This window comes from Lemur catta, chromosome 12 (genome assembly GCF_020740605.2).
Source record: "Lemur catta isolate mLemCat1 chromosome 12, mLemCat1.pri, whole genome shotgun sequence".
Lineage (NCBI taxonomy): Eukaryota > Metazoa > Chordata > Mammalia > Primates > Lemuridae > Lemur > Lemur catta.
In genome coordinates, this window is record NC_059139.1 from 39,244,183 (window position 1) to 39,260,665 (window position 16,483).

Here is a 16,483-nt window from a genome sequence, read left to right on the forward strand (position 1 = left end):
TATATATAAATGACCGTTTTGAATGGAGAGTAAATTTTGATTGAGTATTTTAGCTTGTACTTTTACATAAAGAATTAAAAGCTGGAATTTAGCTTAAGTTTAAAAAGTTAGGGAGAAATCATACAGCATTAGGTAGTTAAGTCCCAAGCTGTTTCTTTTAGTACATATTTGAGATAAAAGCTAGAAAGGAGGTGAATGTACTTAGAAAAGAGAGTGAGAATGGCAGATTAGTAATTGAACTTTTTTTTTCATGTTTTTTGAGACAGGGTCTCATTCTGTCACCCTGGTTGGAGTGCAGTGGTGTGATCATAGCTCACTGCAACATCGAACGCCTGGGCTCAAGCTATCCTTCTGCCTCAGCCTCCTGAGTAGCTGAGACTATAGGTTCACACTACCATGTCGACTTATTTTTTAATATTTTGTGGAGATGGGGTCTTGCTATGTTGCCCAGGCTGGTTTTGAATTGCTAATCTCAAGCAGTCTTCTCTGCTCATCCTCCGTAAGTGCCAGGATTATAGGCATGAGCTTCCAGGCCTGGCCAGTAACTGAATTTATATTTAAATTTGAAACACTTAAAAAAATCTATTTGTTATGTTCTTATCTAAGTTTAATCTTATATAGTTCCTACTCTTACCATTATTTTCACAGAATGAGAATTAACTAACTTAAACTTATATATCGTTACTATATACAATGCAGTTTACCTGGGTCCTAATTAATTAGATACTATTCAATTCCTGCTTGGGATGTAGTCTTAATTCATCTATTGATGACCTGCATAAAATTAAAGTTGGAAAGTTAACTATTATTGGAAAATTAATAAACACATGACTTTTCTCCAGGTTAATGGCTTATTTTTTTAATGTGTATACAGATGGTACCCAATTTATGATGGTTTGATTTAATAATTTTTCAACTTTACTATGGTGCAAAAGCATATGAATTCAGTAGCAACTGTACTTGAGTACCCATACAACCGTTCTGTATTTCACTTTCAGTACAGTATTTAATAAAGTACTTGACATATTTATCACTTTGTTATAAAATAGGCTTTGTGTTAGATGAGTTTGCCCAGCTGTAAGCTAATGTAAGTGTTCTGGGCATGTTTAAGGTAGGCTTAGCTAAGCTATGATGTTTGATATGTTAGGTATATTAAATGCATTTTTAACTTAAGAGTATTTTCAATTTCCAATGGATTTATTGGGATATAACCCCACTGTAAGGAGCATCTGTATATTTTTTGCGTGGTTCCTATCTTTCTGTTTTCATAGCTAGTCATTATGTTATTTACTTTTATCTTAATTAGAATTATGAAAACCATGAAAATTGGTGAACCTGGCTCCTTGGCATAAAAGGAAACTTGAATTTAAAGCTTGAAGCAAAACATTACAGGAGAAAAACATTATGTCAGGGATTTAATGATAGAAGGGAGTTATTAAAGTTGGAAAGTACAGCATGGTTATAAAAGGATTAAAGAGATCATTTCTCATGGGAAGACAAAGGACTGTATTGGGTTTGACTCCTAAATGTTTATCTTAATCTTGTTTTCTCATTTGAGCAAGTCACTGTTAAGGTTTTTGTGAACTTTCATTGAAGAATGATATATAACATACTTAAAAAGTACACATATGAAGGATGTTTGAAAGTTTACAATATGAACACACCTGCGTAACTGCCACTTGCAACTAGGTAGAACACTACTAGCACTCCAGAAGCTGTTGCACATAAGTGCATTTTATTGCCATTTATGTTCACATGTATGTTCGGCTTTAGTAGATAACTATCAATTAGTTTTTCAGACTGTTTATACTGATTTGTGCTCCCATCAACAACATACGAGTGTTGGCATTTGCTCCACATTCTCAATAGTTGGTCTGATCTTTCATTCTAGTCATTCGGGTGGGGTTGGTAATTTTAGTTTGCATTTTCCTAATGAGCGGCGAGTACCTTTTATATACTTATTGGTCGTTTAGGTATGCTCTTTTGTGAAGGGCCTGCCATTAGCACATTAAAATAATTTGGGTTATCTTATTGATTGATTTTGGGACCTTTATATATATTTTGGATATGAGTCTTTTGTCAAATATACATATAGAAAATATCTTCTCCAACTTTGTAACTTGGGTTTCACTTTCATAATGGTGTCTTTTTATTAACAGTTCTTAATTTTAATGAAGTTTAACTACCTTTCTTTTATGATTAGTTCTTTTGGGCCCTAGTTGTGAAATTTTTGCTCAGCCCAGGGTCACAGAAATATTCTGTTTTCTGCTAGAAGCTTTGTTTTACTTTTCTCATTTAGGGGTATATCCATCTGGAATTTATTTTTGTGCAAGGTGCATATATGAAGCAGAGGTAGCAACATATATTCTTTTCCCATTGCATTACAGTGGTACCCTTGTTATACAGGTACTTCATGTGTTTTGATCTGGTTTGGATTCTCAGTTTTGTCCTATTTGTCTATCCTTATTCTAGTTATTTTTCCTTATAAGGCTTGATGTACTTTATATTAATTTTTTGGATTTAATTTGCTGTTATTTTTCTAGATTCTTGAGATGGACACCTAGAGAATTTTCAGTTTTTCTTCTTACATGCATTTAAAGCATTAAGGCTTTTCTTGTAATCGTGACTTTAGTTTCACAAGTCTTGATATGTAGTATTTTCATTACCATTCAGTTAAAAATATTTTAAAATTTCTTCTGTGATTTCTCTTTGGACCTATAGGTTAATTAGAAGTATATTACCTAATTTCCAAACATAGGGCTTTTTAGTTACTTTTTTATTACTGATTTCATTCTTTGAAATATGCTGTCTTGCTTTATGATCCAACATAAAGTCTTGGTAAATCTTTTATATGCACTTGAGAAGAATATGTGTTTTGCTGTTGTGGATTATAGTGTTTTCTATGTCAATTAGGTCAAATTTGTTAATTGTGCTATTCAAATCTTATGTGTCCTTATTGATTTTGTGATTTTTTCCATCAGTTACTAAGAGAAGTGTGTTAATCTCTACATACGATTATGAACTTGCCAACTTTTTCTTTTTCTTCTGATTTTGGTCTCTCTATTTTAAGGCTCTGTATAAACTCAGGGTTTTTATTCCTGTTTAATCAACCTTATCATAATTATGAAATGTTTCTCTTTATCTCTAGTAATATGTTTTAGCTTAAAGTCTAGTTTGTCTGATATTAATAGAGCCACGTCAGCCATCTTATGATTAGTATTTGCGTGGTATATCTTTTTCTGCTTTTTTGTTTCAGTGGTGTGTGTTGTTCTATTTAAAATGTGTTTATCATAAACAGCAAATAGTTGGATTTTGTTTTTTATCGGATATAAGCATCTCTTAATTTTAGCATTACATCCATTTACATTTAATATAATTAGTAATATAGTTGAGGTTAAATCTACCACCCACACATTGTTTTCTATTTGTCTGTGATCTTTGTTCCTTTTTTGTTCCTTGTCTAACTTTGGCTTATAGTAGTTCCCTCTTCTCTGTGGGTGATAGGTTCTAAGAACTCCAGTGGATGCCTGAAACTGTGGGTAGAACTGAATGAACCCTTTGATCTGATAACCAAGACAGCTACTAAGTGACTAATGGGCAAGTAGCATATATAGCATGGATATGCTGGACAAAGGGGTAGGTAGTTCATGTCCCAGGCTGGACAGAATAGGATGGTGTGAGATTTCATCACGCTACTCAGAATGGTGTGCAGTTTAAAACTTAGGAATGTATATTTCTGAAGTTTTCCATTTACTGTCTTTGGACCTCGTTTGACCCACAGAAAGCAAAACTACAGATAAGGAGGGAAAACAAATTTTTTATTCCTTAGTTTTTCCCCCTAAAAGCTTGTTTAGCACATGTTTATTGCTCAAGTGGTTTTCCTACATGTTATAACATGCATCCTTTGAGACTATCCTTATATTAGTACTTTACTTTTTCTAAATAATGCAAGAACCTTGTAACAATACTTTATGTAGACATTCCTGTTTTTAATGATGTTGTTGTTGTATACTTTAATTCTGCATATATTTTAAACCCTACAAAATGTTATTTTATATTGTCTTGTCAACAGTTTTCGTTTAAATTTACCTTTCTAGTGTTTTTCATTTCTTTCACTGTTGCCGTGCTTTTCTTCCATCTGGGTCTGTTTGTCTTCTGCTTGAAGAACTGCTGTTACTATTTTTTTAAGGGCTCATGTGCTATCAGTGAACCCTCTCAAAAGCAGAAATGCTTTTTTTGTCATTATGCTTTAATCGGAATATTTTCCACTGACCTATCTTCCAGTTTGTTACCTTTATTTCACTTTTTTTTTAAATCAGCTCTAGGATTTCCCTTTGATATTTAAAAAAATAGATTCCAGTTGTCTGGTGAAATTCTTCACCTTATTTTCTTGAATATATTTATAATTATTTTAAGTGTGATTTTGGTAACTACAATGTCTGTACTCCTGTTTTTGTGTTTTGGTTTCAGTCATTTTTTCCTATGTGTTGGTATGCTTGGTAAATTTTGATTGAATGCTGAACATCATGTAGTTAAAATTGGAGGAGATTTGAATTCTGTTATCTTTCTTCAGAGAGAATTTAATTTTCTTTGAGCAAGCAAATAGAATATGACTTGAACCTTGGTATAGTTGAGGGTGATCTCTTTCTCATTTACTGTTAATTGCATGTTTCAGCCTCCCTGAAGTTTCAAGTGCAAGTCTTGGTTGTTTACCACACTGCTTTGGGGTGGGCTATGAACTTTAATTGTTGTCTCTTCTGCACTGTAAGACCTGCTGAAATCTCTCCTTAGCTCTTTAGTTTCCTAGCTGCTGCTTTCAGCTTGATTTCTTGTGGAAAGATGCCTAAAGGGTAAAAGTACTATTTAATGGTTCATCACAGTTTATTCCCTTCTCTGAGACCTAGATCCTTCAAGTGCTGGCTGCCTGAATTGTTTTTAGGTCCTGTATTAGTTTCCTAGGGCTGCTGTAACAAATTGCCACAACTTGGTAGCTTAAGACAACAGAAATTTATGCTCTTACAGCTCAGGAGACAAGTCCAAAATCAAGGTGTTGGCAAGGCGGGGCACCCTCTGAAGATTCTAGGAAAGAATTCTTCCATGTCTCCCTAACTTCTGGTGGTGGCTGGCAATCCTTGGTGTTTCTTGGTTTGTAGTTGCATCACTCTAATGTCTGCCTTCATTGTCACATGACCTTCTTTCTTGAGTCTCTTCTGTGTTCACATTTTCCTCTTCTTATAAGGACATTAGTCATTGGATTAGGGCTCAATCGAATTCAGTATGACCTCATCTTAACTTGATTACATCTGCCAAGATTCTATTTCCAAATAACATCACATTCACAGATAGCTGGGTTTAGGACTTGAGCATTTCATTTTGTGGGGACACAATTCAGTTTGCAACAGATGCCTTCAACTTTTTTTTTTTTTAATTCAATACAACTTTTATAGCTGATTTTGTTGGGATGATTTGTCTCAAACCAGTTATTCCATGATAACCAGAATGGAAAACCTTAAAATGAGGCTTTAAAATTTAATTAAAAAATAAACAATAAATTCATACACTTCAGAACTCACCATATATAAGATATTATACAGTGAATATACTTCCTTCTGTTCTTTAGTTTTCTAGTTTTCTTTTTCCTATGCATTCAGCATTATTAGTATTGTGTTTATTCTTTCCAGAGAGGTAAAATGAAAGGTTTTGAACTAGTAGATTTCTAATAAGTCTTCCATCCCAAATAGTGTCTGATTCCAAATCTTTTCCCCTATAACTTCACTCATATTTTATGAAAAAAGCCAGTGGAAGAGCATTACTTACTTTAATAGATTTTTCTTTTAGCCAGGCATTAAATTTTTTTGTAGGCAACTATTTTTACATCAATAAAAGTGAACATCAAAATATCATATTAATTACTCTGGATTTGTCTTATTTCCTGTTGTTCCTGTTTATTCAGTTGTAAAGGAATTGTATGCTTTGACTTACTCAATGTGCCATTATTCAAAGAATGGAAAAATACTGTTTGTTTACCAAAACCAATCAGTGACACGTTTAAAAAGCTTTTTCATTGTTAAAATTCATAGTAGTGTTTACCTGCATTTATTATTAGGTGGCATTCTTTTGTATAGTAAACATATCTTTTTACAGTGCACTCTCAGAGGAGGAGAAAACTACTTTGCGTGCAGGGCTCATCACCAACTTCAATGAACCAATAAACCAGGTTAGTGAGAAAATGAATGATAATTATTCTTTATTCTTTCTCTTCTCTTAATTTTTGCTTCTTTTTCAAACTAATTTTGTTTCTGGCGCTAAAAATAAAATCTTACTTACTACACTCTTTTTATTTGTGATGTTTGTATATACATCTTTGTGGTTTTTAAATTTCAAGATACAGTTGTAGCTGTTAAGAATTTTGCCTAGATTTGGCTATAATTGAAAACTCAGAGGTTGTTTTAAGGTATACTTGTATACTTTTCAGTTTTTCAGTTTTTGAGCCAGTATTGAAAGCAAACCTCATGTGCCACCTAACGACATTTTGGTCAACAATGGACTACATGTACTATTGTGGTCCCACAGGATTATAATGGAGCTGAAAAATTCCTATTATCTAGTGACATCGAAGCTGTCCTAAAGTTGTGCAACACATTACTCTATAGTTTGTGATGATGCTAGTGTAAAGTAAACAAGCCTACTGTGCTGCCAGTCATATAAAAGTATAGCACATATAATTACTCTATGATGTTCACACAATGATAGAATTGCCTAATGACACATTTTTCAGAATATTATCTCTGTTGTTAAATGATATATGGCTATGCTTATAGTCTTAATAGGGATTAATTTTGATGATTTGGATTATCTTCCTTGCCACTTTTTAAAAAAGACCACAGGATGGCTTTAGGTTTTTATCTATTTCCTACATCCATCACATTTTCAGTATTCTCACCACTCTGTGGCAGATACATAGTAGATTATACAGTTTTATTTTTTCTTTCTTTTATAGCGAAGTTTTTCTTCTCAGAATAAAGTAAGTTTTGCTTATGGGTACAAACATTCTTAAATTCTTCCAAGGTAATTTATTATACTTGATTCTTTTAACTCAAATATTAAAGTATACAGTATTTGGCAGTATTTCTGATGCAGTTTCATCAGTTTAAATGATCTCAGTTGTCTGCTTTGCCTTTCCTAGACAGAGGAGATGAGGGATACTGGAGAAGAAGGGAGTTATTTTCACTGGGGCAGAAAGTGGTTGGGAAGGGTTTGGGTGATTGAGAGGTAAACCACTGTCTAGCTGTTATGGCAACTAACATTTTGGGAAACACTGATCCATAGAAATATCATTATTTAAATACCTAATATTTGATGTTTGTTTCTGCTCTTCGGTCAGTAGTTCTTAAACTTAGTGGTCGCAGGACTTCCTTATACTGCTAAAATTAAAGGCTTCAAAGGGTTGTATCTGTTGGTATTTACCGTTTTAGAAATTAAAGCTGAGAAATTAAAAAATATTAGTTATTTAAAAAATAACAAAACCATACTTGTTAACATAAATGATTTTTTAAAAAATGAGCAATAAATTAGGGAGAAGGATGGCATTGTTTTGCATTTTTGCATCTCTCTTTAGCATGTGGCTATTTAAAAGCAGACATCTAGATTTTTGTATCTGCTTGTGTACTCTGTTGTGATATACTATTTTGGTAGAATTTAGATGAAGAAAACTTAGCTTCAAACTGACATGTAATTGGGAAAGGGAGTACCTCATAGACCCCCAGAAGGGTTCTAGGCCTCCCAGGGGTCCATGAACCATACTTTGAGAAACACTGTCTTAAGTAGTCATTTGGTGAAATTTTAATTGTTCTTGTTAAATGAATAATTGACCACACAGGCCAGGCGCAGTGGTTCACGCCTGTAATCCTAGCACTCTGGGAGGCCGAGGTGGGCAGATCGTTTGAGCTCAGGAGTTCGAGATCATCTCTGAGCAAGAGCGAGACCCCATCTCTACTAAAAAATAGAAAGAAATTAGCTGGACAACTAAAAATATATGGAAAAAAATTAGCTAGGCATGGTGGCGCGTGCCTGTAGTCCCAGCTACTTGGGAGGCTGAGTCAGGAGGATCGCTTGAGCCCAGCAGTTTTAGACTTTGTCTCAAAAAAAAAAAAAATTAACCACACAGGTAGTTTTTGACTATGAATGCATTCCTTATCCATTGACTTGATTTGATATGTTTATTTCTGATAATTTTTTCTTTCTAGATTGCAACTCAAATTGCAGTGCTGATCGCAAAAGTTGCTAGATTGGATTGTCCCAGACAGTGGCCCGAACTGATTCCCACTCTTATAGAGTCTGTTAAAGTCCAGGATGACCTTCGACAGCACAGAGCATTACTTACTTTCTATCATGTTACCAAGACACTGGCATCTAAACGACTTGCTGCTGATAGAAAATTATTTTATGATGTAAGTGATTTAACACAGTTAAATTTGATTATGAAAATTGTGCTATTTCTATAAAAATGACTACAGTTTTACTTTTGTTAATATTTTATTGAAAGATTATGAATTCTTTTTAATTTTACGCTAGGCAGTGATATGAATGGAAAGATCACTTAGTTGCCAGTGAGGAAGATTGGTTGGTAGGGCACAGTCTGAAGGCAGAGATCAGTTTGAGGCCATTAGAGTAGTTCAGATAAGATGATAAATCTCTTACGTGAAGCAGCGGTAAAGGGAACAATAAAGTGGGCATAGAGTTGACATTTAGGAAATAGAATTGACATGTCTAGGTAATTGATGCATGTAGGGCAAATGTAGGAAGAAGTCGTCAAACGAAACTGGGAGGTGATAGCCCTTTATCAGTTGTTTGTGCACCATTTGTTGAAAGATATTCCTTTTTCCATTTGCTTGCTCTGGTGCTTTGTATTTAACTATTTTTGACCTTTCAAAATAGTGATTTTCATATTATTCAACCTAATATTTTGGACTGCACCATGTAGTAGTACTAGTGAATCTGGAAATATTTTTAATAGTGTTCTTGCTTACCTTTGGTACTTGTAGAGAAATTAAAGGTGTTTAATTTGAAATCTTATGTGGTCACATGATCAGGCTCAAGAAAACGATTTCAGGTATGTTCTGAACCTTGCTGCTCTGCAGAAAAAATAGACTAACATAGTGTTTGTAGAAAGGTTTTTTTTGTCTTTTCTTCCAGCAAATGCACCATATTTATTGCTCTTGCTTTTACCCAATGAGCAGGCTTTTCTCTGGGAGCTTTCAGAGTTCCTTGTGCTTCTAAATTTAGCATGTGGTCTTAAACAGCCTTTCCCAGGCCTCCTTTCTTCTGACTTTTACTCTGCTCTGTAGTTCACCTTCCATGATTAAGTGATGCTTCATCCTGGTCCTATCTGGAAAGGAATCAGTGAAGAGTATGCAGCATGTAGAAGAGACAGTATCTAATGGAGGGAGCCAAGTGAAGAGAGAGTTCTAGAAGAAAATGCATGTCCTGGTTTGATTCGTTTTATATTGCCTTTATCTTTCCTCCAAGAGTTGGCCAACTTTCTGTCTCTGAGCAGTCTATTTTGTCCTGGACTCGCAGTGTAGTGCCTCATTTTTGAACATATGGCTTGGCAATCTGCATTTTTATTAATAACATTTGTTGTCCCAGTATTAGTGATGAATTGTATTACTTTGATTTAAAGTTTTTTTGGTGCTAACTTTTCTTAAGGGAAAATTCTGAGGTCAGTGCTCTTGAGGCTAAAAAAATTTAAGACTGTTTGAAATGCTTAAAGAAATAAAACTTATTGTAATGGTTTGCTTTTGCTGCTTCAAGGAGTTGAGGCTATGTGCTTTTCTGTTAAAGTCATTAAGTAGTCAGTAGGTGGCACTGTTTCTTCTGGTTTAGAATGAAAATTCAACTAGGAGTTTACATGAACCAGTATCTAAAATGTTTCATTAAATAGTTGATTTTCATTATGTCTCACTGAATATTCCTTTCTCTGTCCACATTTTTTAGAAGAAAATGTAGAAAAATATTTTTATTTTTCCTATTTACTTGCTTCATTACATTCTCTGTTCCAGAGGAGCCTTCTATAAACCTTTATCAGTTGGTGTTTTCTGGAGCAGATAGAAAGTTTTATGTAGAGCTTGCGGATATACAATAGTTAACAGTGCTTTCTTCCTGTGTTACTTTCCTTTTTATTCATGTGGTTTCTTCCTTCTTTACCCGTTTCCCCCTTTTTTTTTTTTGCTGTTTGGCTGAAAAAATTACTCAAACATTTATTAAAGTTGGGAAGGCAGACTTTATTCAGGGGGAACTACTACAATGGGGTTTTGCAGTAAGGGAGAGAGATTGGGCTCAACTCTGAATATGAGGAAAAGTGGGAATATGTAGCCAAGGAGCAGGGGTACAAAAAAAATAGGGGGTGTTTGTGGATGGAAAATTACTAAGAGGAAACATCAGAGGTGAGGGGGGTTTCTGGCTAAACTGACTTGACAGGATTCTTGCTGAAGGCCACCTGATTAGATAATGAGGGTATCAGATGTCGAGGATTGGGGATTTTGGCTAAACCAACTTAGCAAAATTCTTGCTAAAATTGAATAATATGAAGATAGACATTTTGGAAGTCAAAAAGTTTGAAGTCTATTTAGGAAGAGGATTCAGGAGAGCCTGACTAAGGTTTGGTCAAGAGGAGGATCTTTGTTAAAAGATAGTGCTGTTTCTTCTTCTTCATTCCAATTTTCTCTATCTGTTTGTATAATGATCTTTTGTAGTCTAGCTAAAAAGGATCTTGAATTGGAGCTTTAATAAATTCCTTATATCCTTAACTAGGTAAAACTTTGTAGAGGTGGGGTCTCGCTATATTGCCCGGGCCAGTCTCAAACTCCTGGCCTCAAGCTCTCCTCTGGCCTTGTCCTCCCAAAGTGCTAGGATTACAGGTGTAAGCTACCACACCTGGCCCAAATGTTTCTTAACCTAAATGCTTGGGACCTGAAGTGTTTCGGATTTTTTTTGGATTTTGGAATGTTTGCATTATTCTTAGGTTGAACATCCCAAATTTGAAAATCTGAAATTTGAAGTGCTCCAATGAACAATTTTAATAGGCTCTATATGTAGAAGTTAATGTTAAACAAGTAGTTATAAGGAAGAGATGCAAAGGTCTATAAAATAATTCATCTCATCATTTTGTTGTAAGCAAAAAACTGGTTTACGGTATAATAGTTTTTTGGTCTTATTTGAAATTTGGATATGGCACCTTTTGGGTTTTATTTTATTCACTACATAAAGACAAAGTACAAAATGAATCTAAAAATTAAGATTTCATATTTTTTGTTGTTGAAAGATTTGCTACAATAAGAATTTTTACATCAGTTTAAAATTTAACTTTAGGTCTTTTGTAGAATTCCCATTCCTTCCCTGCCTCTAAATCCTTCTGTTTCTATTCTTTTACTTTCTGCTGGCTAATGAAATATTTTTATGATTTATGTGTTTGGGGAAGTATAAGATGTTATATATTATACAGTAAGTACAATGAAATTTAGAATGATAGATTTTTCCAATTCAGGATATGTATTTTAATCTTTTATTCTCTGAGAGGACCTGACTTACTAAGAAAAAAAATTATTTTTAGGGTTTACTGAAGTTATAAGTAAAGCTTACAAGTTTCCTGAAGTAAAGCTTTTTTTCCCTTATTTAAATTATTTCCCTTCTGATTAGATTGAATGTTTGACTCTCTGATAACATTACTTCATGGGAAGATGCCACTTTTCAACTCTTTTTATGGTACTGCTACTTGTGCTATAATCCTATGTTGATTGTGAGAATGATCACTAAAATATATTGGCTATAATGAACCATTACGATTAAATAATTTGATTTAAGTCTTTGAAATATTGCATGTGTACTCAAGAGTATGCTAAAGTGGCTTAATAAGTAGTCATTGTACCTGTTGTCAAGTGTGTGCACAAAACAAAGGAGGACCAATGCCTAGCCCTGACTGATTTAGTTGGTAAAGATATAGGCCGGGCGCAGTGGCTCACACCTGTAATCCTAGCACTCTGAGAGGCCGAGGCGGGCGGATTTTTTGAGCTCAGGAGTTCAAGACCAGCCTGAGCAAGAGCGAGACCCCCGTCTCAACTAAAAATAGAAAGAAATTATATGGACAGCTAAAAATATATGTAGAAAAAATTAGCCGGGGATGATGGCACATGCCTGTAGTCCCAGCTACTCGGGAGGCTGAGGCAGGAAGATCGCTTGAGCCCAGGAGTTTGAGGGTACTGTGAGCTAGGTTGACGCCACAGCACTCTAACCGGGGCAACAGAGTGACACTCTGCCTCAAGAAAAAAAAATATATGGTGAGCCACTTTTAGATTCAGATAGTTTATTACTTAATTTGGATAGAGAAAGGAAGTTAGCCAAAGGTACCAGCTTCCTGAGTTGTCTCACATGCCAAAAAGAATGACACCAAAACAATAGGGAATGGATGATTTTAGTAGGACTTGTGGGCTTCTCCATTGCTGGGAAGCCAATTGTAGACTGTGGCTAAGTAGTTTTATATTCTGCAGCTCTATTTTAAGGGGAGTATGGCAGAAAGCCTTATGCCTCTTTAGGACCTGAGAGGTGATGAGAAGCTGTCTTATGGCACCGTAACAGAGGAAATAATCAAGTAGAAGATGGTCTTGTAGCAGTTTCTTACAAGCCTTCTATCCTATTGTGTTCTGAGAGAATTGAAAGATGTTTTGCCAAGACCCACCTTAGCTAAGTTTCAAGCCTTTTACTGTGTATTCTATGTAGATACATGCAAAGTTGCCAAGGGAATATGGTGAAGTTGTATTCCTATATCTATAAGCACAACACAGGACCATTAAAAATAATGAATTGAAATAATGAAAATAAAATTTGATTTTTCTGTAGAAACACTATTATGTTAACAGGATTACATCTGACTAGTTTCTGAGGCCAAACCTATAAAAGAGTATGCTGTTTAGTCAAAATGGTATATTTATATCTTGAATAAGAAAAAGTATTCTGAAGTATGCTAAAGATAACTAGACATATATATATTCATCTACTTTTAATTTAAAGTAAATGGCCAGGTAGGTTCAGCTAGATTGCTCTGAGACTTTGTGGAAAAAACTGAAGATACCACTGGAACAAACTCCCTCAAATTGGGAGCAGAGGTTAAGTGCATTCTCAATGTGAGTCAGGTTTTTAAGTACCAGTACACAGTAGGAAAGCATCCTGAGAAGCCATGCGGTTTTTATGTTCCTGATTTTAAATACCCAAAAACCGTATAGATAGAACTGGCAGAACACAGAAATTTTGACTCCTTTGTATATTTCAGTATATTGATTTATCAGACATTCTCAATGATGGTCCATAAATCATTGTTTTTTTAACCTGAGGTTGCAGCTTATTAGTGGGAGGAAAAAGAGTAAAAATAGAATATATCAGACTGTAGTGCAAGCGTTTGACTAAGTATTGTTTTGAGAAACCAGTATTTTAGGTGTTTGTGCACTAGTATATGTGTGTTTAGAGCACCAGCCAGCGTACACTAGTTATGGTGAGTTGTGGCTAAAATGTTTGAAACGTTGCCATAATAGTCTTTGATTATTTCAGTTCTCACTGAAAATGTTGCTTCATTGTAAAACCAAAATGTATTGCTTTGTAGTTCTACTTTATTACTAAAATCTATAATATATGGTGAACAGATTTGTTACTGTTTCTTTGCAGTTAGCTTCTGGAATTTATACTTTTGCCTGCTCTTTGTGGAATCACCATACAGACACATTCCTGCAACAAGTTTCTTCTGGCAATGAAGCTGCAGTTCTAAGTGCACTAGAACGAACTCTACTATCCTTGAAAGGTACTATTAAACTTCATATGTTCACTTTTGAAATAATGTGCCTCAGAACAGTTACCAAATGGTTCCTTTGGATGGATTTTTCTGTTCCTAATTGCACTAGGAAAATAAGGGGTTAATTTCTCCCTGAGAGATAAGGGCTTATTTGTAGTTTGTTTTTTTCTTTTGTGAGAATAGCTCTTCCTCTATCCTAACTTACTTTTTAATTTTAATTTTAATTTTTTTTTATTTTTATACATTTGAGAGTACATGTGCAGTTTTGTTACATGGATACAGTGTGTAGGTGTGGGCTTTTAGTGTAACCATCACCTGAATAGTGTTCATTGTTTCCGTTAAGTAATTTTTCACCCTTCATCTCCATCCCACCCTCTCACCCTTTCAGGTCTCCAGTGTTTATTATTCTACTCTCTGTGTTCATGTGTACACATTATTTAGCTAACATTTATGAGTGAAAACATGTGCTGTTTGACTTTCTGTGTCTGATCTTAGGTAGCCTCTGTTTCTTAGTACAACTCATTTTGCATGTTTCTCAGTTTAGCTTATCAGTTCTTTTATCCTTAGAATACCACCACACACTTTGGGCATTACCCTAATGCATCACTTATTTCAACCAAACAGTAGATGCACAAACTCCAAACTGCCTGTGCATTTTGGTAAAACCTATTTACAAATGTGTGAATGATTTTGAAGGACTGCTGACAAATAAAATCCATTGTACAGGGGAGTGGAGATGGTTTTGTCATTATTCTTAAGGAAGAAATTAAAAGGCCTTGGACAGAAATGTTTACTCAGAATTAGAAAATCTGATATAAGTTTATATATACAAAACTATGTTATAGCAGTATATTTAATAATTAATTTAAGAAATTTTCAAGAGTACTATTGATTGTAGGGTTTTCTTGCCTTACTGATTTCAAAGCCTATCTCTTGACAAAAAGGATGTAGCTTTACTCTCTGTTAGCCTGCCTTAATCTTTGCATATCTGTCCATCTCAAGGTCTTAGATACACATTAGCTTTTTAAAGTCATCTTGCCTTGGAAAATTTTGTTCTGTCCAGCTATAAGTTTCTGTCCTAAAATGAAGAAATACTTAGGACTAGAAGTTTTGTTATGTGTAATCTCTATCTGCATTTACACCTTTGTAGATTTAGTATGTTTTGCACATACATGTGTTTATTATTTCATTCCACAAATTTACAGGTGCTTGGCACAGAGGAGACAGACATAATAAAATGATCACACGAATACATGTAACATGATATCTGTGATAGGGACCTTACAATGTTATGATAACTGATAGTATTCTCAGAGAAAACTTCCCTAAGAAAGTGATCTTTGAGCCCATATCATAAAGGATAAATGGAAGTTAACTAGGTGATGAGAGGAGGAAAAAAAGGATCTTCCTAGTAACATGGACCAAAGTTGTGTGGTGAGAAAGAGCACATCCAGAATAGGGGACTCAGTTTGAATTCTGTTTCTTACTGTGATGATGCAATAACTTCTGAGTTGTGTATATGATTGATTGTGTCAAAGTGAAGGTCTTGTAGACAGTTACATTCTAAACCTAATTTTAATATGTTGCCTTTTGACTTCGCCTTATGAAAAGTATCTAAAGGACAATTCTTTAGTAATACAGACAGCAGTGCTTATTTAATGAATTGACTTTAAATTCTGTCTCTTACGTTGTCATTGTTGTTGCTAGATTGTGCTAAGTGTTTTCACATATGTCATTGGATTCTTTAATAACCTCGTGAAGTAGGATTTATTAACTACATTTTACAGATGAGGAAAATGAGATCTAGAAAAGTTGCCTAAAGTAATATAGCTGTGTACAGTGGAACAAGGATTTAAATCTAGCTCATACTTCAAATCTGTTATCCTGCTTGTCTCTCTGTGTATGCTAATTTGTCAGTGTTAACTCATAAAATGTCATACTTACAATTGAGTTCTATAGTATATTTCAGATTTGGAAATAGAGTTTAATTTTTATGTGTCTTTTAGGAGATACTGTATTTCCATTAATATAGCTTAAAACTGAATGAAGTTTTTGGTCTGTGTTGAGTCATAGCTTAAAGTTTAAGCACTAATAATTATATAAATTAAATCCTACAATATAGTTTGAGAAACATGAGTACTTATTTTTTTTTTTTTTTTAAGTCTTGCCCCTCCCTTCCCCCCATGAGTGCTTATGATCACTGAGTAGAACACTGCTTTTGTGAGTCAGAGGAACTAGGCTTTGGCTCCATTTTTCCCACTAACTACCCAACCAAATGACCAGGGGTTACTTTTCTTTATGTATTATTAAATGAGAGGATTAAACCAGATTAACCTCCAAGCTTGATTAGGTTTTGTGATTCTGAATCTTTATTATGATTGGGATTTTAGTTGGATAAAATATGAAGAAATAAGGTTCAAATAAAGCTTGCTTTTACTTTTCAGTGCTGCGTAAATTAACTGTTAATGGATTTGTGGAACCTCATAAGAATATAGAAGTGATGGTAAGTGATAGAAGTAATTTATTTGTGACTTTGGGAAAGTGTTTGGTATTTTCCTGAATGTTTTAAAGCATGTTCTTATTTGACATTAATTTAAAACAGTTTTTATTAAGTGACCATCTAGTTGTTTTCTTTGAGTTTTTTTT

General features: G+C 34.3%; 1 protein-coding gene across 4 annotated transcripts in view; it reads left to right on the forward strand.

The window, feature by feature from the left end:
• The window catches only part of IPO11 (importin 11), a 159,146-nt gene that overhangs the window by 18,220 nt on the left and 124,443 nt on the right, over positions 1-16,483 (forward strand). For all 4 annotated transcript variants that reach the window (XM_045566227.1, XM_045566229.1, XM_045566230.1 and 1 more), the window contains exons 5-8: positions 6,145-6,217; positions 8,247-8,450; positions 13,714-13,846; positions 16,282-16,340. In XM_045566227.1, the coding sequence (XP_045422183.1) occupies positions 6,145-6,217; positions 8,247-8,450; positions 13,714-13,846; positions 16,282-16,340 (469 nt within the window). The remainder of the gene's footprint in view (positions 1-6,144; positions 6,218-8,246; positions 8,451-13,713; positions 13,847-16,281; positions 16,341-16,483) is intronic.